This window comes from Balaenoptera borealis, assembly GCF_965194805.1.
Source record: "Balaenoptera borealis genome assembly, chromosome: 8".
Taxonomy (NCBI): domain Eukaryota; kingdom Metazoa; phylum Chordata; class Mammalia; order Artiodactyla; family Balaenopteridae; genus Balaenoptera; species Balaenoptera borealis.
The window spans coordinates 48,951,194-48,977,111 of NC_138865.1; the positions used below are offsets into that span (position 1 = coordinate 48,951,194).

The window sequence follows — 25,918 nt, forward strand, 5'->3', positions numbered from 1 at the left end:
CTTCATGATTGTGATTGATAATTTTTGCTGGATCAATTTTCTCTCCCCACCCTGGTTTTTTTTTTTTTTTTTTTTTTTCTTTTTGCCCTTTTCTTTCTTCCCCTCCTTCCTTTCTTTTAGTAAAATAAAAATAGTTATATATGCCACGTGCCTGCAGAGTGGCAGAATTAGTGGATTCTGTCTTTTGGGAGTATATACATATAATCAGATTAGTTACTGTAAAATACATAAAACAAGCTGACAATTTTACTGGATCTTCTTCTGCTTAATGAGTTTTACCTGCTTTTCATGATATTTTATATTACTTCATTAATTTATCAAGGCAAAAGAGAGCACTTTGGGGTTGGATCAGGGGTAGAGAGTAGGACATGGAGGCCTTATATAACCAGTGTCAGTGTTCTTTAGGAAACTCAGTATAGTTCATTACAGTGGTTAGGTACAAAAATTTACGAGATATTCTACAAAGGAAACAAAGCAGCTTTAATCTGATAAATTGTAAAAAGAGAATACTAGTAGATTTACTAATGTAAGGGTAAGAAGAGTGAAGCCAACAAAAAATAAAAGACACTAGTACTCAATTCATAACACCCAAGGGGTGACTGAATCTTTCTTATGCAGTTTCTCTAACTTGTGTGGCATATCTATCTTCTTATCTCAGGGCTCCCTAAAGCTCTTGTCTAAAATCGGGAACTAATCACCTTTCCTTACACACCAGCATTTTTTCTTGCAGTCTCTATACACACTATGGGAAAAAACTTATTTTTTTGTTCAATAATACATAGAAAAGTTGGTGTATGTCTGCAACAAAGTTTTCACCATCTACTTTTAATGGAAATTAAGAATGATATGGTCTTTTCTTTCATAAAACTAAATTTATATTTCTTAAAATTCTGAAGTTATATATCCTACTTTTTGATTTCATGAAATGATAATGACAATTGAGAGATTGTGTTTGTGGTGTTTTAGGATAAAAGTTGAATAATTCTGTCTTTTCCCCTAGTTACTTACCTTTATTTGTACTGTTCAAGGAAAACCCCAACTGTGAACCAGGTTTCTTAAATGCTCTTCTAGTTCCTTTACTTGTTCCGGTGGTTTGAAGTCTTCAGTTAACCTAAGAATTACCTGGGACCTTGTTGAAAATATAGATTCTGGCTAACACCTCTCTCTCCCATGAGATTCTGGCATCAGTCTTATCCTTAATTTACTTTGCAATTATCCAATTATTGTGTAAGTTGAGTCCCTTAGAAACAAAGAGTATGATTCATTCAATGAGCTGTATCCACCCAGAAATTCTGGAATTTACGAGTAAAGTTTCTTGAACGTGTGAGACACATTTTGAGTTTCATAGGTTTTGTTAACAGACCTGAGCACATCAAGTACGTATAAGCTTGTTTCTATAGACTTGCAAACAATTTGCCAAGTGGAACCCTGGCTGTCCACAAACTGGGAAATGCCTATATTCTTTTGAGAGCTACCCGTTCCCACTTGAGGGCCTCATGACAGGTGCTCAGCTCCACTCTGTTGAATGTTTCCTTAAGCTTAGAGGTGGGTTAAACTGCTGGGTTCTAAATAAACCCGTTATAGCTTTTCAACGTGCCCCATAAAGCTGTCCCAGAACTTCTCATTGTATTATTATTTGCTTTGAGATTGCCCTGTAAAAGGCAAGGTAACTGGTGGTTGCGCTGGAGACAGGGCGAGGCCGGCTGGTTCCTGCAGTGCCCTGGCCCGCGCCGAAGAGCCCTGGCAGAGCCCGGCCGAGGATACACGCTTTTCCCCGCGCTGCCGAAGGGCTGAGCCGCAGGGCGCTCCCCAGGGGCATTCTGTGTGAGCCGGCCTGGAGCTCGCAGGCCCAGGGGGGCAGCTCCACCCGAGGAGACAAGACACGCCTCAAACCGGGCAAACTCCCGGCCTCCTCTGGCCCCAAGCCAGCAGCCGCCGCCCGCCACCTCCTCTCCTCCTGCGCTGTTGCCCCGACTGCCCTGCCGGGCCCCGAACTCGCTGGCGCCTGGGCGCGCGGCCCCTCGGCCCAAGGGGCTGGCGACGCGGTTGGGACGATGTGGCGCATGCGTGGTGGCGCCACCAGGCGCGGGAGCTGCGGCGGAGGGGACAGCCGCGGGCAGGGCCGCCCGGGCCGCGTTCGTGGGGGTGGCGGCAGCGGGGGCTGGCGAGGCCGCGCGGGCGGCGCCCGACAGCAGCTGGAGGAGCGGTTCGCCGACTTGGCAGCGAGCCACCTAGAGGCCATCCGCGCGCGGGACGAGCGGGACCGACAGAACGCGCGGCTGCGTGAGGAGAACGCCCGACTGCGGCTCGAGAACCGGCGGCTGAAGCGCGAGAACCGCAGCCTCTTCCGTCAGGCCTTGCGGCTCCCCGGCGAGGGTGATGACGGGGCGTACGCGGAGGCGGCGAGGGCGACCCCGGGCCCCGAGGAGGCCAGCACGAACAGGAGGGCTAGGGGCGGCGGCCCCGAGGACGAGCAGGGCAGCCCCAGGGCCCTGAGAGCCCGGCTTGAGAAGCTGGAGGCCATGTACCGCCGGGCCCTGATGCAGTTGCACGTCGAACAGCGGGGGCCGCGCCCGCGTGGGGACAAGGAGGAGCCCTGTCCACGCAGACCCGACTCAGGCCAGCGAACCCCGGAGCCGGAGCCCGAGCCCTCGGAACCCTGGCTGTAGCCGGAGGCCGCAGCCCGGGGGAGGCGGGGCTTCGCGTGGGCCCCTCCTCCTCCTCCGTTCACGGTTGCCCCCAGCTAGCGCGCGCCTGAGCCGCGCGCTCCCGCCTCCTGCCCGGCCCGGTCACTTCCGGGGGCGCGTCGCGTTCGGGCGGCAGAGGCTGAGAAGGGCGCTGGGCCATCTGAGTCCCTACGTGTACAAAGCAACTTTCTCTGGCCGCTGCTCGTTTCCGTAGAGAGAGGCCAGGCAGCGGAGGGGCGGGTTTTAAAACAGCAAGAAATGGGTGCCAGTCAACACGTCCTAATGCCTGAACTTTTCTGAGTGTTGTGAGGACCTGTGGTATTTTTTCCCTCTGTTTTGGTTCTTTGAGGGATGAATAATACATTTTGAATTGGTTGAGTTTGTTCATTCTTCAGTCTCCCAAAGCCTCCAGCCGCTCTCTCTTATGTGGCCAACATTCTAAGTATTTGGTTTGTTTTTATAAGTCGGTGTTACTTGGATAGCCTATGAAGTACCACCCTTTTATGAAAAAGGTGATATATATAATTTAGAAACTCATGTCTGCCCTGGCTCTGGTCCTTATACATCTAGTATATACTGATTTGTTTACCCCACTCTGCTCCCCTCCCCCAGCCCTGGGAATTTTTAAACTATCTGCCTATAGTAATTCTTTGATCGGCAAATAAATTTGGTGCACTGAAAATAACCTAAAGCTATCCCACGACTGTTATTTAAAGTGTGTGAAATGTTTCCACGTTTCTTTAAGAAATATACATGTATGTATATATTATACCTATTTTTAATATCAACTTGATTAGCCTTTGTAAACTAATTTTCTTTTCGCTTTATGAAACAGTGATCTTTTAAAATAATCTAAAGATTAGACAGTCTAAACATTTTATATTTTTTATACGTTTTAGACTTGACAGCATAGCAGACAGCTACTTTGCCTAATATTGCTAATGTTTAAGAATTTTTAAGAAATTATGAATTATATGTATATCAGAAGTCCCAAAACAAAGTGATTTAAGTCTCAGTTGTAATTTCAGTCCAGGAAAAAGAAAAATGTGATTATCTTAAATATTCTAAAATCAGTTGATTGTACTTTGTTAATGAATAACACCTTTGCCTAGTAATGAAGAGGATACCATTGTACCTGGTAAAAATCATAGGTGTAAAAGGGTGTTTAAGTGGTGGAGAACACTTCAGTTTAAGGAGGCAGAAAAAAATGGAAGAGTTTCTGTTACAGCTAGAAAAAAATCATGAGTTAGAATGTTTGTTTTATTTGTGGAATATTCCAGAAATTTCATAGTATATATTATAAAACAAGTTGCCAAAGAAAGTAGTGTTGAGATTTTTTCTAATCCTGGGTATTGAAGACACTTTGTGTATTTTGCTTAAAAGTAATTGATAGTTTTGAACATTAAAATCTTCCCCTATGACCAAGAAATATGAGAAGAAACTTGGTGAGAATAAGTAGGTATATGAAAAGTATTTCTATCCCCTTTACGTCGTTTTCTAATAGCGAAAGAATTAAAACATTTTTAGGAGGCAGTAGGAATTGAAGAATGGAAAAAAGCATATTGGCCCTACTTCTACTTTGGATGTAAATTAGTTAATCTCTAAGCCTTAGTTTTCTCACCATTAAAATGAACATACCATCTACCTTAAAATGTTATAAAAATTTTATTGAAATGCTATCTGCAGAATACCTGCTTCAAAATGAGATCTATCAGTAAGAATTATAATCCAAATTGTGAAATTTCAAGTGTATATTTTACTGTCACTTTACTTTCCTTCTGTATTTTGTTCCTCTATGACTTTATGGGTATTAGCAGATATGTATATTTCGAATGTGTTGACATTTTTCTCTCCTTTTAAACAAACAGGGGAGATAAAGCCTTTATAATAAGGGAATAATACAAAAAGTTTAAAATATTTCCTGATTGTGGCAACTGGCGATTCAAGAACTAAGCAAAATATTAAGTTTAACTAGTTTTAAACACCCTTTGTTTTAAAATCATGTATAAGTATGGTGAAGAAAACTTTTGTAATAAGGCACACACACAAATGAGGAATTTTTTTGAGCATAATTCCTGAAAAGTCTTAAAAATTCTGAAACCCAAATGCCCCTATAAATGGGTTAAGGCTCAACTTTGTTGAATTTCCCCAATGATACCTGATGAGAAGTATCATGTAGTAATATAAAAGATGTTTTGTTATATCAAAATATGTACCTGTTTAAGAAATGGGTAAAGTTGATTTTAGAAAAGTTTTGTCTAGGCTCTAGTTTGATCTAAAATAACCTAAAACTGCAGATTATCATACTTTGTTACAGTGACATTTTCATAACTTCAGATTTGTTGTGCAATGAAAAGAGGGCTTATAATAGAAATGAGCAACAAAAATATGTGTCATATTAGCAAGCAAATTCAGTGAGGAGGGTTGGCATTTTTTTAATCAGCAATCTTTATTGCTGCTACTCACAAACGTATACCATCTTTATGTTTTTATCTGTAAAAATTAGGATGTAAATCAAAGCAGTATAAAATGGGGTATTTTGTAGATCATAGAACAAGCTGTCCTTGCTATACTTCTTGAACATAATGAATATTTGAAGAATACTTGAAAATATTCTTTGTATTGTTTAGTCTTAGACATAGATTTGCCAATTTATGAGTACTGCCATGATGAAACTAATACCAAATTATTCAATAAATTAAACCATCAGTATATACTAAATAATTGTTAGCAACATGATTTTGATCCCAGTGCCAAAATACCATTTTCTATTTTGATTAAAGGAACAGATTTTCACTGAGAATTTGTCATAAAATCTTCATGAGTGAATGAAAAAACGTATTAATATTTCTGTTCAGTGATTAATTGATCAATTATAAGTTCTAATTTTTCTACTATAAACTTGCTTTCCTGATATATATTTTACCTATCTGATATAGACACTATATAAATCTATTTGTGCAATGGAAATACGAACCAAGGAAAACCGATAATACCCACGTCTGACTTTATGAGGTTATCGTGCTCAAATTTCAGATTTTAAAGCTTAAACTAAGATTAGCATCTCTTAATGATTTGAATTAAACTATGTTGTGTTTAATCCATAGGGGATTTTGCTTATTAAAAAATTCATATGCAGAGTCGACTTGTCAGTATAGTCTTTGCATTATTCATGTTAATTTATTAGACTTTAGAGAAAATTTGAGAAAGACTTTAGAGAAAATTTGAGAAAGGACAGCAGTGAGTTTGTTGGTGCTTAATTCTTGTCTGAGTGATAGGCATTCTACTCTAAAAACTGAGTTCTTGGAGAGAGGAACTTGAACAACAATCTACCGCAGACCTCATACTTGGGACTGATAAAAATCTTCCATGGCCTTTCATTTTTCCAGGTATCCTCACTTTATTTTTGATTCATTTTAAACTTAAAACCTCCATTGTATTTTTAAACTTAATGGGTCTGACAAGTTATGGTGAAGACTCTGTTGCTAATAACCAAGAAACCCAACAATTCAGTGACTATTAAAAACAAGATTTTTAAATCTGGTACATAAACTTCCTGATTCAGGTGCTTCAGGATGTCAGGAAGCTATGCTCCACATGGTCATTCAGGGTCTCAGATTCTTTTTATCATGTTTGTCTACCTTGCCCAAGGTCATTGTTTCATCTGTGTGGTAGAAATAGGTTACTTGCAGGTCCAGGTTTCAGCATATGGGAAAGGAAAAGAAAGGCTTGGCCAAGTGTGAAAGTGATATAAATTCCCCTGGTCACATTCTGCTGGTAAAACCTTATCACATGGCCCATTGACCCTGGCAGCTATCCTGTGATCATAAGAATAGCAGTTCAGAGAGATGAAAGAAAACTTATATCTTAATAATATCATTGCAGCTCTGGTTATCACACCCAGAGTCTGTCCTACATCTGGACTTCCAGTTATCTTAGGAAATACATTTCCTTATTGTTTAACCCACTTTGAGTTAGGAAATTCTCTTAGTAGGAGTAAAAATGGAATACTATACAACAGTAAGAATGAACGCTATGATGACACATGAAAATATGGGTGTCTCCCAAACAAAATGTTGAGGAAAAGAGGCCAGACACAAAGAACATAAAACGGACAAAACGTTAATATCTATATCTATCGAGAACTCTTATAAATCAAACAAGGGCAATCATCCCAATGCAGAAAAAGGCAAAAGAACTTACAGATCCTTTATATTAGAGAAAAACTGGATAGCCAATAAACTATGGAAAGATTTTCAAATTAATAGTAATACAAAAGTAAACTTAGATGTCCTATCTCTTACATTCCATAACTCAAATAATCAGCATTTGCCTAATGGCTATAGGAAAAAAATTATAAATCATTCTGAATATCTTTTCCAATGCTCCTTATATCTAAATGGTTATCAAATCTTAAAATTTTTTGCCTCAAAAATGCCTTTCACAGTTTTTCCTTTTTCTTCATTCATAATTTTGGGCATAGGTTATCTAAGGACCTTTGTTTCATTTTGCATGAGGTAAACACTAAGGAATGCAAATTTATTTTAATTCAGAGGATAAATTGGTGTATGTACTATTGACCAATAATTTTTAGAGTAGGGTATGCAGGTATGTTGAGAGCAGGTTAAAAATCTCAGGTCTTCTATTTACATTTATTTTTACCTCATGCTTTTAAAATTTATTCTTTCTGTGTGTGTTCTAAAGTGTTCTTAGTATAGTAAATGATATACGCATTTTGTTATGTGCTCAAAAATATTTATAGATCCTGATAGAGTCTAAAGAATACTACACTGGGAGTCAAAAGCTCATTTGCAGGGTTTGTCATTGATTAGTTTTGGACCTCAAGAATATTACGTAATCTTTTTAACATGGAATTTTTCTTAAATAGGAAAATTGAGTAATAGAATGTATCCAAATATGCATCATAGCTAGGTTTGTTATGAGACTTAAATTAGATATTATAACTAAACTTATATTTTATGCTTTAAAATACAATACTACCAAAGTAAGAAAATTACTGTTTTTGAAAGATAATTTTTCATGTTCCTTGGTTTTGGGGACAAAAAGAATTAGCTATTAAAATTATTTTAGATTTTTGACATTTTTTTTTATCTTCACAACTACTTTTTAAAGTTTAGGATTAATTCATCAGAATTTTTCAGTGCGTATCTTTTTGCTTGGCATTTTATACATTTCAAGTGAGAAATCAGGGCAGGTGTGTATCTATCAAGTATAAGGAGGCTACCAAATTAACCTACAAATCCCCAAAGTTATATTAATGAATCTGTGTGCTTCACAACCTTTTCTGAGAAGAATAAAATCACTTTTATTGAGGCACATTAGCACTACTAATAATTCTAAGACCTGAAAATACCTGACTGTGAAGTTGATTATGTACTCAAACAGAAAGCTATAATCAAAAGGTTTCTGAATCCTCTCCTTCAACAGTGTTTTTTTTCCCCATATTATTGATGCAGATGTTAAGTTTCTTAACAAAAATGCGAAATAATTGGGGCTGAAGACTTCCTTTAGCCAAAAAGAAATTTCCACATTTTTATTAAGCAATATATTTCATGATGAAATAAATTCCATGAATTATTCTTCTGATACCAAGATTCAGTAGCATAAAATAAAAACAAAATGTCCAAAAATAACTCCCAGATATCAAACATTTGCCTTCCAGATCCACTCTCTATTCTTCTCCACCTTACTCTCTTTTTTACCACATTACTGGCCTCCCTTGGTCCTTGGGTTTCAGGGCAAGATTGGTTTCTGGCTGGATTTGGCCATGGAAATACTAGCAAGGGCAGAAGCAGGAAGTAGGGTTGGGTATGGGGTTGCTACAGTTTAACTGCATTCCGCCTATCAAGGGTCACAGCTCCTATAAGTCTGCCTTCTCTCAGAGCTCTCTTTCTCCAGGTTCTGGTAAGGTCTCTAGCCTCTCACCACTTCTGCCCAAGGGGTGGTGAAGTTTTCCGTAGTAGGTATTACTACCTTCAGAGTACTGCTCCATATCCTTTGGTTTCCCTAAACCATACCCAGTTTTTGCAAACAGCCCTTTATTGAACCATTTAAGAATTACTCACCTTCAGTGTGCCATTTTTTTCCTGTGGGGACCAAGGTTGATTCAATAAATGAACAGTGACTACTGATATTGATATTGATTTGCATACTTTTACTTTTATTGTATTTAATTTAATGCATCTTGAAGATTCCATGGAGCAAAATGATATATCTCAAAATCTGATCTTCAGTTAATCTAGTTTGATGCTTTCTTGATTTAACTAACTCAAAAGGTACACATGAAAATTAGGTTTTACAATTAGATACTAGGTATATATTACTGGTTACAGGGTTTTTAAAAATTGTGTCCTCAGTGATTCAATATCATTCAACAGATATTTATTTTTTAATAACTCATGTATAAAATCTTTGACCATTAGTAATACAATCTATGAAATCATTTCTTCCTTTGAAGTGTTTAACATCCAATGCAAAGATGCAGACATATAATGTAAAATAGGAAATCAGGGAGAAAATATTAACGACCCAAAGTAGGAAGAACAGGATTCACATGAAATGTTATTAGAGCTAATTCTTAAAAGACACATAGGGGATCAAGTAGATGGGTCTCATGGGATGATTATTTAAGACCAAGGGAACATGAGCAAAGGGATGTGAATAGAAATGTATAGGGAATGCTCTAGGAATAAAAAAGACTGTAATATGACTGCAGTGAAGGGTATAGAGGATTGAGTAAAGCAGACTGTGGTCAAATAGTGAAAGACCTTAAACTCCAAATGAGAATTTAATCGTTCAATGGAGAAAAATCAAAGTTCTTTGAGCAGGTGATTGATTTAGAATTGTAGAGTAGCTCATATTATGATCAGGTGTAGTTTTAAGAAAGATTACACAGGCAGCAGATAATTAGAGGAAAGGGGAAACTGGAGGTAGGAATACCAGTAAAGAAATTAGAGGAATGGTACAATTAAGTGGTAACAGTGTTTGAACACGATCAGTTGTTGGGGAAGAGTATGTTTCTTGATTTGTTTCCTCTGAAAGCAGAGCTTGTTACAAGGCAGTAGATAAAGATGATACAATTATGGGGGAAACATCTACAGCTATAAGAGATAAAGACCAAAGAATAAACTTAGAGAAAAGCGTATATTCAAAGAACTAACAAAGGCCAACAAAGGAGACTCAAAAGAGTAGGCTAGAAATGTAAGGGGAAATCTAAGAGATTGTAATTCCTGAAACCCAGGGAAGATAGATTTGATGAAAGAATGAACTGTTTAATACTACAAACAAGTTAAGCAAGATGTGATAGAGTCCAAATAAAAAATGGTCTAATTGTCCATTCATCCCTATATCCATAGCCATTATAAAGTAATTTTACAACTCTACCTATGAACAGATGGAGCTTCTTGTTGCTCCTTGCTTTGGCCAATGGAATGCAACTGAACTGACAATGTCTTTGTGTATAGGACTCAATAGACCATGAACACTGCTATACTTTCTTAGAATCTTGTTGTCACCACATGAACAACGTTAAGCTAGCATGCTGGGTGGAATGAGTGTAAACTGATCACTCCTGTTACCCCAGCCAACGGCCAGCCAACTATCTTCAACCAGCCAGTTACCAGTCAGTCAGCTAATCACACAGATACGCACAAGCCCTGTATAGGTCAACTCAGCCAGGCCCAGGTCAACAAAACCACTGACAAGTAAACTTGTGATCAACAATTAATGGTTCTATTAAGTCATTAGATTTGGGGAGCAAACTCTTAGATTATAAATTGTTGAGCAGTTACAAGGAATTTGGCAATGAATATTTTTAAATAAGTATCTTAAAGAGAAGAACAGAGTTGGAAAAGTTGCTGAGGGTATTATTATTTGTATTCTGTGTATGGAATGAATTTGAGTATGTTTCAGGAGAGATGCGAATAATGGAAAGTGAGATGAACAGCCCAATGGAAGAAGATATAAAGAGGTAACATGTTCTCATGAATGGATTAACTCAAATGCACAGATGATTAGAACAGTCTGGTAAAGGAATAGATTAAATTCTTATTGAAGAGGAGGTAAGGAGAAAAGAGCAGGTGATAATATAGAGAAAGAATGAGGTTGGAGACAGGTAGATTGAGTGAGGTCATGTCTTTTCAATGAAACAGTAAAATCATTTGTTGAATTAAGTTAGCTGATTTTCTGTTCTAAAAGTGGAGAAAAGTTTCAAACACTGATGAAAGATATTTAAAGTGTGGTTAATTGGGAGATAAATAAAAGGATGGCTGAATGGTTCTGAGAGCCCAGGTGATTCTGGATATCAAGAAACACACTACAAGTGTAGAAATCATATTGGCCATTGGGAGAAAAAACATGCAAGAGAAAACCCTGAAAGATAACCTCAAGATGCACAAGAGAACTTTTTATTTCTAAAGTTGGATTTCACTAAGCAGTCTTACTGGTAACTGAATTCTGATGATTTCTTTCTACATGTTGTATATCTTGAATTAATCCTATTAGGATAAGTATAATTAATTAGATCATGCATGTGCAAATTTGAAAATTTCATAATTTTGGAGTCTTGGCAGTGTGCGTGGGGTGGAAGGGAGGGACCAAGTGGAGACTTGACAATCAGGACTAGTGTTGGGAAAGAAATATAAAATATTAATAAGAAATGTAAGGAAAACAGTGCCCTCTCTTTGTTTATCAGGCTTAACATCAGGATTGTGAAGTTGATGAGAAACAGTTCTTGGGTCCTTTGTGCAGAGATGGCAAACTGTCTCTGTATCTGCAGCATGTTGATCAGAGGAGGATGTTGATAAAGGCAAAGAATGAGGTACATTTATACAGGAAGGGAAGAATGGATTTCTATGGCAGTCTCTCGGGATTTCCTTTCTTTAATCTGCAGTCAGAAGAATCAATTGGATTCAGTATCTTTACTTATAGCATAGTAACATCAATTCAGAATTGTTGAGAAAATCAAAAGAGATGAGTGTACATGAAAGTGCATTGAAAATCTAAAACCTGATACAAATGGAAAGGATTTGCTAAAGCTAACAGCAACAATATTTAAGATAACTTTTATTAAAATTTGTTTTTAAATGATACAAGGAATAAGCCTTATCATTTTGCTTAAAAATAACTGGTTCTGTCTCAAAATGATCAAAGCAATTAATCTAAAACGTTTGTCATAAGAGATTAAAATAATACCCTGAGTGTTACACGTTATAAAATTGTGGATATACTGTTTCAATGTATGTACACAACATTCACCAAAGAAACCTAAATTCAATTACTTCTAACCCCACCAGCCCTGCATATCTTACTGCTTCTATCATGCAATGTTTATGTGAACTATTTTTATTATCATTTTTTGTACCACTTGAAAGTCCTTCATGATGAGGATTATTTGCTCTGTTGGTCTACATGGATATTGATAGGGCATAAAGCCAATGACACATAATTTTGAACATTGATATGTTCTCCCTGCTATCTTAAACAGGGAAAGAAACAGCATAATCCACCTACTAGTTTGTACTTTGCATTCTGAAGATCAGGTCTCAAACATATATACAAGGTGAGAAATTTTAAAATAATCCATTCTTGTATTAATGAAACTAACAATCATTCACTTTTGAAATGTATGTTGAGTACCTGCTCTGTGACAGGCACTGTCCTCAGTCCCTACCTTGGAAGGCTTGCAAAGAATTGAAGGGAGGTAAATTATAAATATCTTTTTTCAATCCAAAATAATTTATCATTTTTTTGTTTAACAAAATTTATTTTTCAGTTTTTGGTTTATATTAATTGGGAGGGCAAGATGAAAAAAGGTTTACACTAAGAGAGGTAATAGCATAGTGGTATGAGCAGGTGGTTTTGAGTCACTATTACTGAGCCTTTCTAATTTTCATGCATAAAGCTCTCTTCCCATTTTAATTCCCCTGATCTGTATAAATTCCCACCAACTCATTTAATTTTAGATACAATTTAAAAATGAATATTCCACACAATGTGGAAGGATAGTATCTTCAGTAAAAGGTGCTGGGAAAGCTGGATAGCCATGTGCGAAAGAATGAAATTGAACTCTTAAACCATATACAAAAATTAACTCAAAATGGTTTAAAGACTTAAACATAAGACCTGAAACCTTAAAACTCCTAGATGAAAATATAGAAAAGAAAGCTTCTTAACATGGGCCTTGGCAATGATTTCTTGGATATGACACTAAAAGCACAGGTAACAAAAGCAAAAATAGACAAGTAAGATTACATCAGATTAAAAAGCTTCTGCATATCAAAGGAAACCATCAACAAAATGAAAAAGCAACCTGTGGAATGGGTGAAAATATTTGCAAACCATATATCTGATAAAGGGCTAATATCCAAAATATATAAGGAAATCCTACAACTCAATAGCAAGCAAGAAGGAAGGGAAGGGAGACAGGAAGGGAGGGAGGGAGGAAGGAATGAAAGAAGGAAGGAAGGAAGGAAAGGAAGGAAGGAAGGAAATGATTTGATTAAAAAATGGGCAAAGAACTTGAATAGACATTTCTCTAAAGAAGACCTACAAGTGACCAATAGGTATATGAAAAGATGCTCAACATCTCTATTCATCAGAGAAATGCAAATCAAAACCACAATGAGATATCACCTCATATCTGCTAGGATGGCTATTACCTAAAAAGAATTTAAAAAAAAAAAAAAAAAGATAAGTGTTGAGGAGGATGTGGAAAATAGGAAACCCTTGTATACTATTGGTGGGAATACAAATTGGTGCAGCCACTATGGAAAATAGTATGGAGGTTCCTCAAAAAATTAACTATAGAACTACCATATGATTCAGCAATCCCACTTTGTATATATATGCAAAGAAATTGAAATCATGATGTCAAAGACATATCTGAACTCCCATGTTCATTGCAACATTATTCCCAATAGCTTAGACATGGAAGCAACCTAAATGTCCATTGATGACTGAATGGATAAAGAAAATGTTTAATATATATATATTAATATTTTATATATATATATATAAAATGTTATAAAAGTAGGAAATCCTGTCATTTGTGGCAACGTGGATGAACCTGGAGAACAGTATCCTAAGTGAAATAAGCGAGACACAGAAGGACAAATACTACATGGTATCAGTTATATGAGGAATCTAAAAGAGTTAAACTCATAGCAGCGGTGAGTGGAACGCCAGTTGCCAGGAGGGGGAAACAGGGAGGTATTAGTCAAAGGGTATAAGGTTTCAGTTATACAAGATGAGTAAATCCTAGAGATCTTACTGTACAGCATACTGCCTGTAGTTAACAGTACTGTATGGCACATGTAAAATTTTGCTAAAAGGGTAGATCTTATGTTAAGTGTTCTTATCACACAAAAAACTAAAGATGTCAGTAGGAAACTTTTAGAAATGAGGGATATGTTTGTGGCATAACTTGTGATGATAGTTTCACAGGTATATACTTATCTCTGAACTCATCAAGTTGTATACATTAAATATGTACAGCTTTGTGTTTGTCCATCATACCTCAATAAAATAGTTTAAAAAATAAGGTCTTGCTTGCTTTTAGAAGCTTTCACTGAAGTAAGTGAATATTTATCTTGAAAAGTGACATTATATAAACGTACATCGTGTGTTTCATTTGATTGTGAATTCTCAAAGGCAAGAATTGTGTCTTATTCACCCTGTATCCCTAATAAGTACCTGGAATATTATAGGGAATAAATAATTATTTTTTACTTTTGAAAAAGGAAAAAGAAGATTCCCAAGCTGAATGGAAGCAGATTACTTTTTTTATTCTTCCAAAAAAGTATTTTGAAAGAAACGAGATGAGTTTTCCTAGAGATGTATCTAATTGTTTGGCAGTAATTTGTGGTCCTTCAAAAATAGGACTAATTATCATCATGTAGGCAGGGGTTCTTAGGTGGCAATTTGTAGTTTTTAGCAGCTTTTTACTTGCAGCATTTTGAAGTTGCTGCAGCAGGAGGTAAAGCACAAAACCATGTTTATTTGAAAGGAAATATCTAAAATGCTATGTTATAGAATCACTGAAGTTGAGTTCAGGGGAAGTGAAGAATGTATCTTTCCTCTTGTTTATATTACTTAAACTTCCTGTGTATTCCACATAATGGTGATTTAGAATTTGGTTCCTATAATAGCCTCATAAGTGTACTAGTGTCTTAAATTGGTATTCACTTACAGATATGTGAGTCTAATACACTGGCCAATATGGTAGCCCATAGCCAGAGGTTGATGTTGAGTATTTGAGTAGTCTGACTTGAGATGCATAAAATAAGTGTGAAATACACACTGGATTTAACACGCTTAGTCAAAAAAGCTTAAAATATTACACTAATAATTTTTATATTAATTACATGTTAGAATTATAACAGCTGATATATTGGGGTAAATAAAATATGTTAATAAAATTATTTTATCTGTTTCTTTTACTTTCTTAATGTGGCTTCAAGAAAATTTAAAAGCACACATGTAGCTTGACTTATATTTCCTTTGAATAGTACTGTCTAATAAGTACAGAATACAGTGGGATTATTTTTTTCCCCTTGAGAACATCATCTTCTATTACTGGATTACAATGATTTTTGTATCACACAGCTTAGGTTTGTATTCAATTTCTCATCTACTAAAACCAGGAGCTCCATTTAAAGAGAGCTGCTGGTAAGCAGCTCAATACCGTACTGCAGTTTATTATATGTATCAAAAATTTATATATCCCACTTACTTGCAAAAAGATTTTGCCAAAGCTTACCCACAAAATATATTTAAACACAGCAGTTACAAATAAAATCAAATAGAAACAAAACAAGATAGAGGAAGAATAGGTATCATTCTAAAGTAAAATGTTTACTGTACTTGATTAGTCATTTAGATCAAAGTTTCTTACAAAAGGAAAAGGAAGATGTAGCTATTGTCTTCTTGGCCTTATGGCAAATTAAAACAAAAATTTGGAATCATCCATTATTAGAAACTGAACTTTTTATAAGGTAGCCTCTAAAGTTTTCTGAATGGTGAAGAAATAAAATAAAAAGGCAGCAGACTCCCTGTGAAGTGAGGAAAATCAGAGCACCTTAAAAATCTATTGCTCCTATATCTAGTTATCCCACTGATGACCCTAGTTATGTGGCCTGTTATACATATGCATCTTTGTTCTGAAATAATGGTAACATGAATAGCAGCAGTAAGGGCCCTCTTCATCAAATTCCATAGAGTATTTGAAAAACCAGTAGTGAAAATTTTCAGCAATACTATGAGGGATCAAAAAATCCAAGGGTTGCTTTAATCAAAACATAGCTTGAGGTCAATTAAAAAGTTGTGCAGTACAAATGGAGAAAAACATTTTAGCATTTTAGAAGGAAACCTGAAGAATCTATTAAAATGAATCACACATGAAAAAATTTCTTTTAATTCATTACCTACTGGTCTTAGTCAAGTCTGAAAGAGAAAATTGAAGTGAGCAGAGGGAAGTAAGGAGAATGTAGTTGAAATGAGAGGTAATGAGAGCCAGAACTTCCTTGGAAACTCTGAAAAGAAATTTGCATTTTGCTCTAAGTGTGATTCTAAGCCATTGACTTTGAGTGCTGGAAATATAGAATATCATTTTACAATCTAAATCATCAGTCTGACTGATCTGGGGACCAAGAGAGAAATCTAGATAATGCCTTTTTAGAAATAGACATAAAGATATGTTATAAATTCTTGGATACAAGAATTTAAATCTCAGGGAATGGATCAGGGCTGGATATGAAAATTTGGGCATCAATATATAAAGAATAGAAGAAATCTTCTGAGAGTAATTAGAGATAGAAAAAACAGGTGGCCTGAACTCCCAAATATTTGGATCTCACCTGAAGATGCTGAAGTCAGTAAAGAAAACTTAGAAGGAGCAGCTTTTGGAATAGAACAAAAACCAGGAGCATGATACTTCGTGGATGCCAAAGAGCCTGTGACAGGGACGGGGGATTACCAAGTGTGCCAAATACCATGAATAGGCTGAGTAAGAAGAGAACACAGAAGCAGCCATGAGATGTGTCACCACCAAGGCCATGGTTGACATTGACTAGGGTGGTTTCAGTGGTGTGGTTTAAAAGAAAGATGGGGAGCTGACAAAGTGAATCCTAGATGCACAATTAATAATAGGTTTTTCAAGACTTTCCTATTTAAAGGAATAGCAATAACAACAAAATGAAATGATAATAAGCCAATACAGGATTAAGAGAAACTTGTATTCTTACGTTTTTTAATTCTAGGAATGATACAGTGGAAAGGGAAAGATGATATTCCTGGAGCATATGAATAGGGGACCAGTGTCCTCCAAAAGAAGAGATAGGGACAAGAGGATGGAAGTCTGAGAATAAATGAAAAGACTGGCCTTAGAAGAGAGTAGGGACACTTCATTCTTTGTCATAAGAAAGAAAGTGGATAGGGGATAAAGAGATACAGGTGGAGCAGCAGATTTATCTGAGGGACTCTAAAGACATTACTTTCTTCTTTTTCTATTTTCTCACAAAGTGTGAAGCAAGGTCATTGGCTGCAATGGAAGGAATGGGCCTGTCTTATTACAAAAAGAATAAAGCAGTTAACTCCAATAAAGAGAAGCCATCTAAACCTGTTTTCAAGGTCGCATGCTACATTTTCTTTCCTAATAAACCCGCTGCTATCTACATGATTCTAAATGATTCAAAGATTATCTACAACCCAGATGTTTGATAATTTATGTCACTTCTTAACACTGTTGGGTTTATGAGTGAATTGTGGAGGCTGGAATACATGTCACTTCACTCACATTTTCTTTATTTGTTGAGTCACCAGTACTTAGAGCAAATCTGGAGGATAGCCAAGAGATTATCCATACAAAGGCAGGCTGAGGTTTAAAATAAAAGAAGTTAACAGCTGTTTCCCTGAAATAATATTTATATAGAAATCAAACATAGATTTTATTTTTTCATTGCCATAAAAGATGTAGAGAAGGCCAGATAAACTCATCTATTTTATTTCCTCAGAGCTACAGAAAATCTGATATCAAAAGACAAACATGAAGATTAGTACTTGAATTGTGATCATCAGATATTATTGCAATTTATTCTCAGGGTAGTACCATTTTTATGTGACAATTTCAGGCTGAACTATAACCTATGTACTAAGGCAGTCATTCTCCATCTGTTGAAACTTAAGGTAGTATGGGAGTTCTTATTTTGAGGATACTGATGAATCTTTAAACATCAGTGGATATAAGGATAATCAAAAATACTACTTTAAAAACATAGAAACCTTAATTTTATTATCTTTTGGCAATAGCTCATATTGTTTGATTGGGTTAATTAGTGTTACAAATCCATTCTTTATTATTTATTAGTTAGATAAAATCTTTAGATGTGTTGTGGAACAATCCCTTTGTAACTTTACTGACTTTTATTGTTGAGGGCTTTCTTAAAATGTGTTTCTATAATAAATATATAAAGTGTTCAATTTGGAGACCTATAAGGCAATTGACTCCTGAAAATCAGTGACAACGTCTAGGTACAACATGATAAATCTTGGGCTCTAGAGTCAGGCAATCCTGAATTACTGTTCTGCCATCTCCACTGAGTTGTATGTCCTTGAGTAAATCACTTAACCTCTAAGCCTTCTCATGTGTAAAACAGGGAAATTAATAGTATCGCCACAGTTGTTGTAAGGTAAATTGAGAACATGAATATTAAACACGTGTGCAAAGTATTAAACGTGTGTGCAATGGCAGCAATGGCATATGTGGAAAGCAACCTATGTGGAAGTTTCTTCATGAACGGGGTGGTTCCTAGATGTTTAATTTTTTCATCTCTCTTGTTGAGCTTTTCTTTTTTAATTATTAATATGCAAATTCATTGTAGGTAGATGTAGTTTGCATTTTATTTCCTAATATTTGATGCTTAAAAATATATATATTTAATATACTATTATAGAAGATAGGAGCCATAATAGTAAAACTTATACCTATGAACTCATCACCCAATTTAAGAACTGAAATAAAAGAAACACAGCTTCATCAACTAGGTGGTCCTTTACTATCTCATGCTCCTGACTCATGGTCAGGGATAACTGATATTTTAAAGTTTGGATTTATCATTTTCTCTTTTAAAAATACACGTTCATCATATATAAAAGTATCCCTAAAATATATTTCTTATTTTGCTTTTTTGCTTATGTAGTTTCTGTTAACAGCATTTTTGATCAATATATTCCTAAAGTGTATCCACATGTTGCATTTTTTTTTTATGATTATAAAAAATCCCATTGTGCAAATACAACAAAATTTTGTTCAGCCTGTTTTGAGGATTATTTGAGTTGTTTCCAATTGTTTTGCTATTAGGAACTATGCTGTATCTTGTACATTGAAAATTAGTGCAGGTGTACCTCTAGGAAAAAGTGGAATTGCAAGGTCTTTTTTCAATTTTACAAGATTCTATTGTGTTTCAAAGTGGTTGCACCAATTAATTTGAATAAGTGTCATATAAGGTTACTTGGTGATCCATAAACTTACCTTCAACTTTAAAGAAACAATATTTGCTCAGTTACAGATTTCTCCATTCTATCTCTCCATCCATCCATCAATTCATCTAATTTTTGTTGCACAGTAAGTTGAGGATATCAGTACTCCTCAACACACCAACACTTCAGCTTACATATTATGAACTAGAGTTCAATATTTGTTTAGGTAAAATAAGCATAGAGAAATGCACAAACCTTATGTGTAACATTTCATGAATTTTAATATATGCATACATCTGTTGTATCACACAAATGGCTATCAGTTTATAGAAGAACATCATCATCATGCCAGAAAGTTCTTTCATGGCTCCTCCCAGTCAACTTCTGCATCCTTCTAGGAAGCAGTAATTGTTCTGTTTTGTCATCACATATTTATTTCTATAGAAATGGCATCTTTTGTGTGTGGCTATTTTTGGGTCATTTGGTTTTTTCATATAAATTTCAGATTTAACATGTCAAGTTCTGAAAAAAACTCTATTAGAATTTTGATTTATAGTACACTGAGTCTATACATAAGTTTTATTGTCCATGAGAATGGCATATCTCTCCAATTATTTGAATCTTCTTTAATATATTTCAACAAAAATTTATATTTTTTCTATACACCTTTTATGTATCTTTTGTTAAACATTTCTTAAGTACTTTACATTTGATAGCTATTATAAATGATAAATAATGATTATGATGAAAATGGTGATGATGATGATGATTGCCTTCTTTGTTTCTTTCTGGCATACAGAATTTTATTGCATACTGACCATATATTCAAGTACATTGTTAAACTCTCTTATTTTCTCTAACTTTTTTGTAGACTGTTTTGATGATTTTATATAGTAATAATAATATCTATGAATAATTATATTATTAAAAATTCTAATAATTTTATTCTCCTTTCTCCTCTGTGCTAACAAGGACTTCCAGAACTCTAAATGGAAGCAGCGATAATGTACATCCTTATCATGTTCTTGATTTTAAAAGGTCTGCTTTTAGGAAGATACACTTTTTCCAAGTCCTTTTTTTTTTTCCCCCTCTATTTTATATTTTGTGAAGGTTTTATAATAACTTGATATCGGATTTTTTCATTTATCCACAAAGATTGAGATGATCATACAATATTCTCCTTTAATTTGCTAAGAAGCTGAAATACGTATCAGTGTTGAACCACCCTTCTATACCTGGATTAACTTGGATTAATCATGGTGTACTATCTTTTCTATGCAGTCCTGAATGTAGCTCTCTAAAATCCTGTTTATGACTTTTGCAGCTAGATCATGATTGAGATTAGCACATAGTCTTCTATTACTTAAACAGAATTTATTATTATATATTAAAATCTACTTTCTCCATCTCACATTTCCCTCATACCTTTTATTTAAGCTGCTCCCCTAATTTCAACCAGATTATATTTGTCAGGCTTCAGACTATGTTAAATACTCTCTCAATTTCATCAATTTAACCCATTGTAATGGATTCAAAGCCTCTTAAAGTAGTTTGACATTTCCCCCAGAAATAATGGCATTTTGTGTGTAAAGAAGAGACCTAGAATAAAGGCAACGTTTTATTATTTATTTGGGAAGTTCTAGCAAATACAATGTATGACCATATGATATTGAGGGACTCCAGAGAAAAAGACAATTTGACTCCCTAGGCAGTCTCAAAATAGACACAGTTTGACCCAAGTTTGTGTAAATCGAAAAAACAAACAAGCAAACAATACTTCTTCTATAATTTAGAACATTTATATGTCCATTTTTCTGGTATTTCATTTTGTTCTGGAGTCTGAGCAAACAGAACAGCTAAGATGCATTCTGATCTTTCTAATCATATCTGTATCACATTACAACTATTATATTTGTCCCCTCTTTCCTTTCCCCCACTTTTAATACAAGTTTCAATTGTGCTTTGTTAGTTGAAATAAAGGATGCCAGAAAATATCCCCCTATTTGAATCCTGTCCATTACTATTAGAGAGGAGTAGCCTACATCCCCTTAATGAATTACTTTTCACTCTTTCTTCTACTGCATTATTTTCTTTCATTAAGAAGATTTGGGGGATAGCAAAATAGAGCTGTCCATATATAATCACAAACTAATAAGTATAAGTTTTCTTATTTTTTTTATCAATCATGTGTTTTCGTAGTAGTATTGACTATGAAATAGGAGGACGTATATCTTTTTTGAAAAGAAAGGGGAATTTGCCTTACAATTAACAGTCATTAAAATATTTTTATTATTATGTAGATATAGGTAACAATACAGATATTAAGGTTAATTTTAGTAGTCATTATATTATCATCAGTTTTTAGTTGACCTCTGCTAAAAATGGAAATTCTGAATTCCATTTCTGCTTTTATAATTCTAAGAGAGATTTTTGAAACAATGTTCTGGTTTATTTTCACATAAAATTAGCTTTGACTTTCAGTACTTTGCAGGTATTTTGGTAGCATTGCTTCAGTATTGTTATATGCCATTGTATTTTTCTTTTTCTTTTCCTTGTGAAATTTTGCTGTCTCTACCAAAAAAAAGTAAAATTGAGAATAAAGTCTTGTCTTCTTTCTAGTCTTCCTAACTTCTTCAAACAACAGTTATATGTGTGGCTTGTATCAGGGATTACAAAGTGTGAACCCAATATATTGTCTGTCTGATTAATTTACCTATTATGGAAATTGAATCTGGTAGTCATTCAAATGTAATTACTTCAGCATGTGCCAGGCAGGACACTGTATTAGGTATTAGGAGTGTTGCTACCAATAAACCATCCAGGAGCTACTAGTAATATGTTTGTGAAATATTTGTATTAGTTTTTCATTACTGCTATAATAAATTTCCAAAGACTTGGTGGCTTAAAACAAAACAATTTTTTTTTTAATCTTAGAGTTCTGTTAAAACTTCTAACTTTATGTTAGAAGTATGAAATGTTTCAATGGGCTAAATCAAGGTGGTAGCAGGGATATGTTCCTTCTGGAGGCTCTAGGGGAGAATCTATTTCCTTGACTTTTCCAGCTTTTAGAGGCAGCCAATTTCTTGATTCAAGGTGTCCTTCCACCTTTAAAGTCAACAAAGGCCCAGTGTCCAGTGGAGTCTTTCTCATGCTGCATCACTCTGATATTGATTCTCCTGCTTCCCTTTTTCACTTATAAGGACACTTGTGATTACATTGGGCCAGGATAATCTCCTTATCTGTTATTCAAGATGGTCTCCTTATTTTAAGGTCATTTTAATATTAGTAACCTTAATTCCAACTGCAAACTTAATTTCCCGTTGCCATGTAACATAACATATTAACAGGTTCCAGAGTTTAAAATGAGCACATCCTGGGGGACCATTATTCTGCCTACCATAGTACTCTGTAAGTCTAAGTACCATGCCAAGTTTCAGACCTCTAAAATAATGAACTGAAAGTTTCATCTGTAAAATTTGGATCTAAAACATCTTTTTCATTATTCATTACATACAAGTGCTGCAAAACTTTGATTTTGGTTGATTTATTTGGATAATTATCCTTAGTTCTCCAGTTGATTTTGCATAAGTTAAAATAACATAGATTTAAGCTCTTAACCAAACATAAGAGTTCCAGTTTTAGAATTGTATTAATTTTAGAAACAAAGGACAGTAAGGGATACTTATGAATATTAATTAAGTAGGTTCTAAAATAAATTATAAGGAATAACATTTCAGAATCTAAGGACTCAGCTTCTGTGTAAGACATATTAAAAATGACAGCATGGTTTGCCAATACTATTTTTTTTTAATTCCTTCTGACCTTATATGTTTAACTTTTCAGGGTCAAAAAAGAAGTATTAGGTATTTGATTTGAGTGTATAAATTTTTAACTTAAGGGTTTCTGGCTTCAACTCTCTTAGGACCTCCTAACCTTACAGCTTGATGTGATTTAGTAAGTAGACATGATGGTCATTGTTTCACGTATAAACAAAAAGCCACTTTTTGTCTTTCAAACTAGATTTAAAATTCACTGACACAGTAGAAATAGAAGTTAGAGTGAATATCATGGAATAATTAACATTATATTCATGTTATGATAAAAATTACCATTTTCATTGATGCTGAGCCAAAATAGATTGCAGCATGAGTTCCTAAAAGATCTCGAAGTCCCATCCTGTTTTTTTTCCTCAAGATCTCAGAGTATGGTTTTTGCTAACTCATTGGTTTAGAGAATGTATTTGATGAGGCCTGAATGCTGAAATACATAGGTCAGTTAGGACCTTCACCTCCTGGTGAAGGAGTCTTTACAGGTTGAGCATAAATCTGGAGCAAGAGTAATCATAATAAAAGTTTCTTTTAATTGTTAAGCACGTAATGAAACTTTGGGGTACCAGTATTTTGCATCCTCCTCAGGGCTGTAATGGCTGTAATTTCTGATAAGATACAATACTAAACTGACATTTTCATTTCTCAATTCATCCTATTTCATGAGATTTTAGGCACCTTGTTTTAAATAAAATTGCATGACTAACTACTGAAACCCAAACATCTGTTGCTGTATAGATTTTGTGTACTCAGTGAACATCCTTTTACTGAGAAATAGCTTCATATTTATGTTTTGGAAGGGATATATTTGGTCATCAAATTAAACTTCCCATTTTGCATGTTCAACCAACCCAAACTTTGCCAAGAGGTTAAAAAATTCCAGGATCTCTTTATATTTTGCATTAATTACATGAATGGGTTTAAAAATTTTTTTATCAGTTATCCCTCATTTTGTTTTGCTTACAATTTGGTTTATTTGGCTCCTGCGGACTTAGAGAATTAAAAACAACTTGGGTTTGAATCTCAGCTCTACCTTTTTAAGATGTTTGATTTTGTCACTTCCTTGGATATAAATAGAAAATAATAACACTTATCTTTCTAAATTGTAATGATTAAAAGAGATATGTTTAACTGTCTAACATAGTATCCTGTTCATAGCAGATACGCAAGAAAACTTCTTTCCTTGTTCTTTTGTGTTATCTTTTTCTTCCCTCTTCTCCTTTTTAGTTACTAGAGTGGTAAATCCAGGTTACTTTTTTGAGTTGCATTGTGTTGTTTTCTGCTTAGACCTTATGGTTGTATAGGGTGAAAAATTGGTTGTTGACATTTGTTGTGATGAAATAAAGGATAAAAAAAGGTTTGAGGCTTTGAATACACAATGTCCCACAGGGGAAAGGAAAATTAGAGACCCCCAATCCTTGTAGGCCAGTGTGATAAATCTTTAATATAGCAACTGTAGGATATATCTGTTAAACCTAGAGAAATATATAAAATAATCTTTTAAATCATGTTAGTGGCTTGTTTAGTAGCACTGGCCTACTTAGTAGTTAATATTTCCACCTACTCATAGACTTTTCACTTGAGAATTGGAATTTCCTTCTCTTTAATTCCTGTGCATCTCAGAAAGCACAGGTGTTCTTGAAATACAATACTGTTGGGTGAGGAATCTTTTGCTAACACAGGCTCAGTGGGGGTATGTGAAACCAAAAAAAAAAAAAAAAAAAGGCTATAAGGAGGCTTGTACACTTTCCTCTTATTATTGTACCTGTATTAGCATACCTTCAGCTTCAGTTACTTGTTAAAGAAGGAAATTTTAGAAGAAAAAAATCCTATGTACTTTAAGGAGTATAGGTAAAGAATTACTCAAATTTAAGACATAGGTCCCCAAACCCTAGGTGAAGGCTCACAAACATATATTATTTATTATGTATTTGCTGTGAAGTTTAAACTTCTTAAGTTCAGGGAACATTTTTATTATTATATATTTCCAAGTGCTTCAGGTTATTCCTTAGCCTCTGGAAAATTAGTAATATGATTTTAAAATGTTATGCTGTCCTTTTTAACAAATAAACATTTGAAAATGAAAACCTATGAACAAATAAATGTAAAACACTATAAGAATAATGATGAATATGATGGTGATGATGGTGATGATGATGGTGATTATGAAAAAGATAATGAAAATCAAGGCTCTATAGAATTTGATGTGGAGCAGAACTGAACAACTTAGTGAAGAGGTGTGATACCTCTTGTTAAGAAGTTAGTGTATCAGGTAGACTGGTATAGGTACAGTATAATAATAAAGGAGGAATAACTTATTTGTAAATAAAAGAATTTATCATTTACTGTTTGGTGATGCTGTTATAGATACTCAGATGAAGAAGTTATTCCCAGTATAATAATTATATTATACCATTGTTATCACCAGTATAATAATAGTTAAGGGTAAAATATTTGAACACAAATAGCAAAAAGCATTTTGCATGGTGGTGTTTAGAGGAAAGAAGAGGCAACTTCTGCTTGAGAAGGGGGATCTGAAATTCTAAAATAAGTCATCAAACCAGAGACTTTTGCAGAGAAAAAGCTACAGTTTTTCAGCATTAACTAAATGTGAGGATAAGGAAGATAAAGAAATCAAATTGATTCAAAGTTCTTAACCTTGAAAGACTAGAGGGTGGGTGCCATGAATAGAAATTTAAAAACCAAAAGGAAATTTTAGTAGAAGACAAATAGCTATAATGCAGTCTTGTTTTGTGGGAGTTTGAGGAAAGTAGGGGTTTTACTTCTGCTTAGAAGGTGGAATTAGTCATTTAAAAAAGAGGCATCAAACCTGAGTCTCTAAGGAAGAGTGATGGGATGGAGGAGGGAGATCAAGTGACATTTAGTCATGAGAAGAGACAGCAGGAAGTA

At 35.0% G+C, this 25,918-nt stretch overlaps 2 protein-coding genes and 1 long non-coding RNA gene across 4 annotated transcripts in view; 2 read left to right on the plus strand and 1 right to left on the minus strand.

Moving 5' to 3' along the window:
- The window catches only part of LOC309632767 (uncharacterized protein), a 1,168,925-nt gene that overhangs the window by 900,199 nt on the left and 242,808 nt on the right, over positions 1 to 25,918 (plus strand). The gene's annotated exons all lie outside the window — the stretch shown is intronic.
- LOC309632783 overlaps positions 1 to 25,918 on the minus strand; it is a 664,345-nt gene that overhangs the window by 405,069 nt on the left and 233,358 nt on the right. The window lies entirely within an intron of this gene.
- Positions 1,716 to 25,167, plus strand: TUSC1 (tumor suppressor candidate 1). Its single transcript, XM_082400616.1, has one exon. The coding sequence runs from the start codon at positions 2,055 to 2,057 to the stop codon at positions 2,667 to 2,669; it is 615 nt and encodes a 204-aa protein (XP_082256742.1). The 5' UTR covers positions 1,716 to 2,054; the 3' UTR covers positions 2,670 to 25,167.

Excerpts from the sequence above, each read along its gene's own strand:
- TUSC1 (XM_082400616.1), top strand. The coding sequence starts at position 2,055 with ATGTGGCGCATGCGTGGTGGCGCCACCAGGCGCGGGAGCTGCGGCGGA.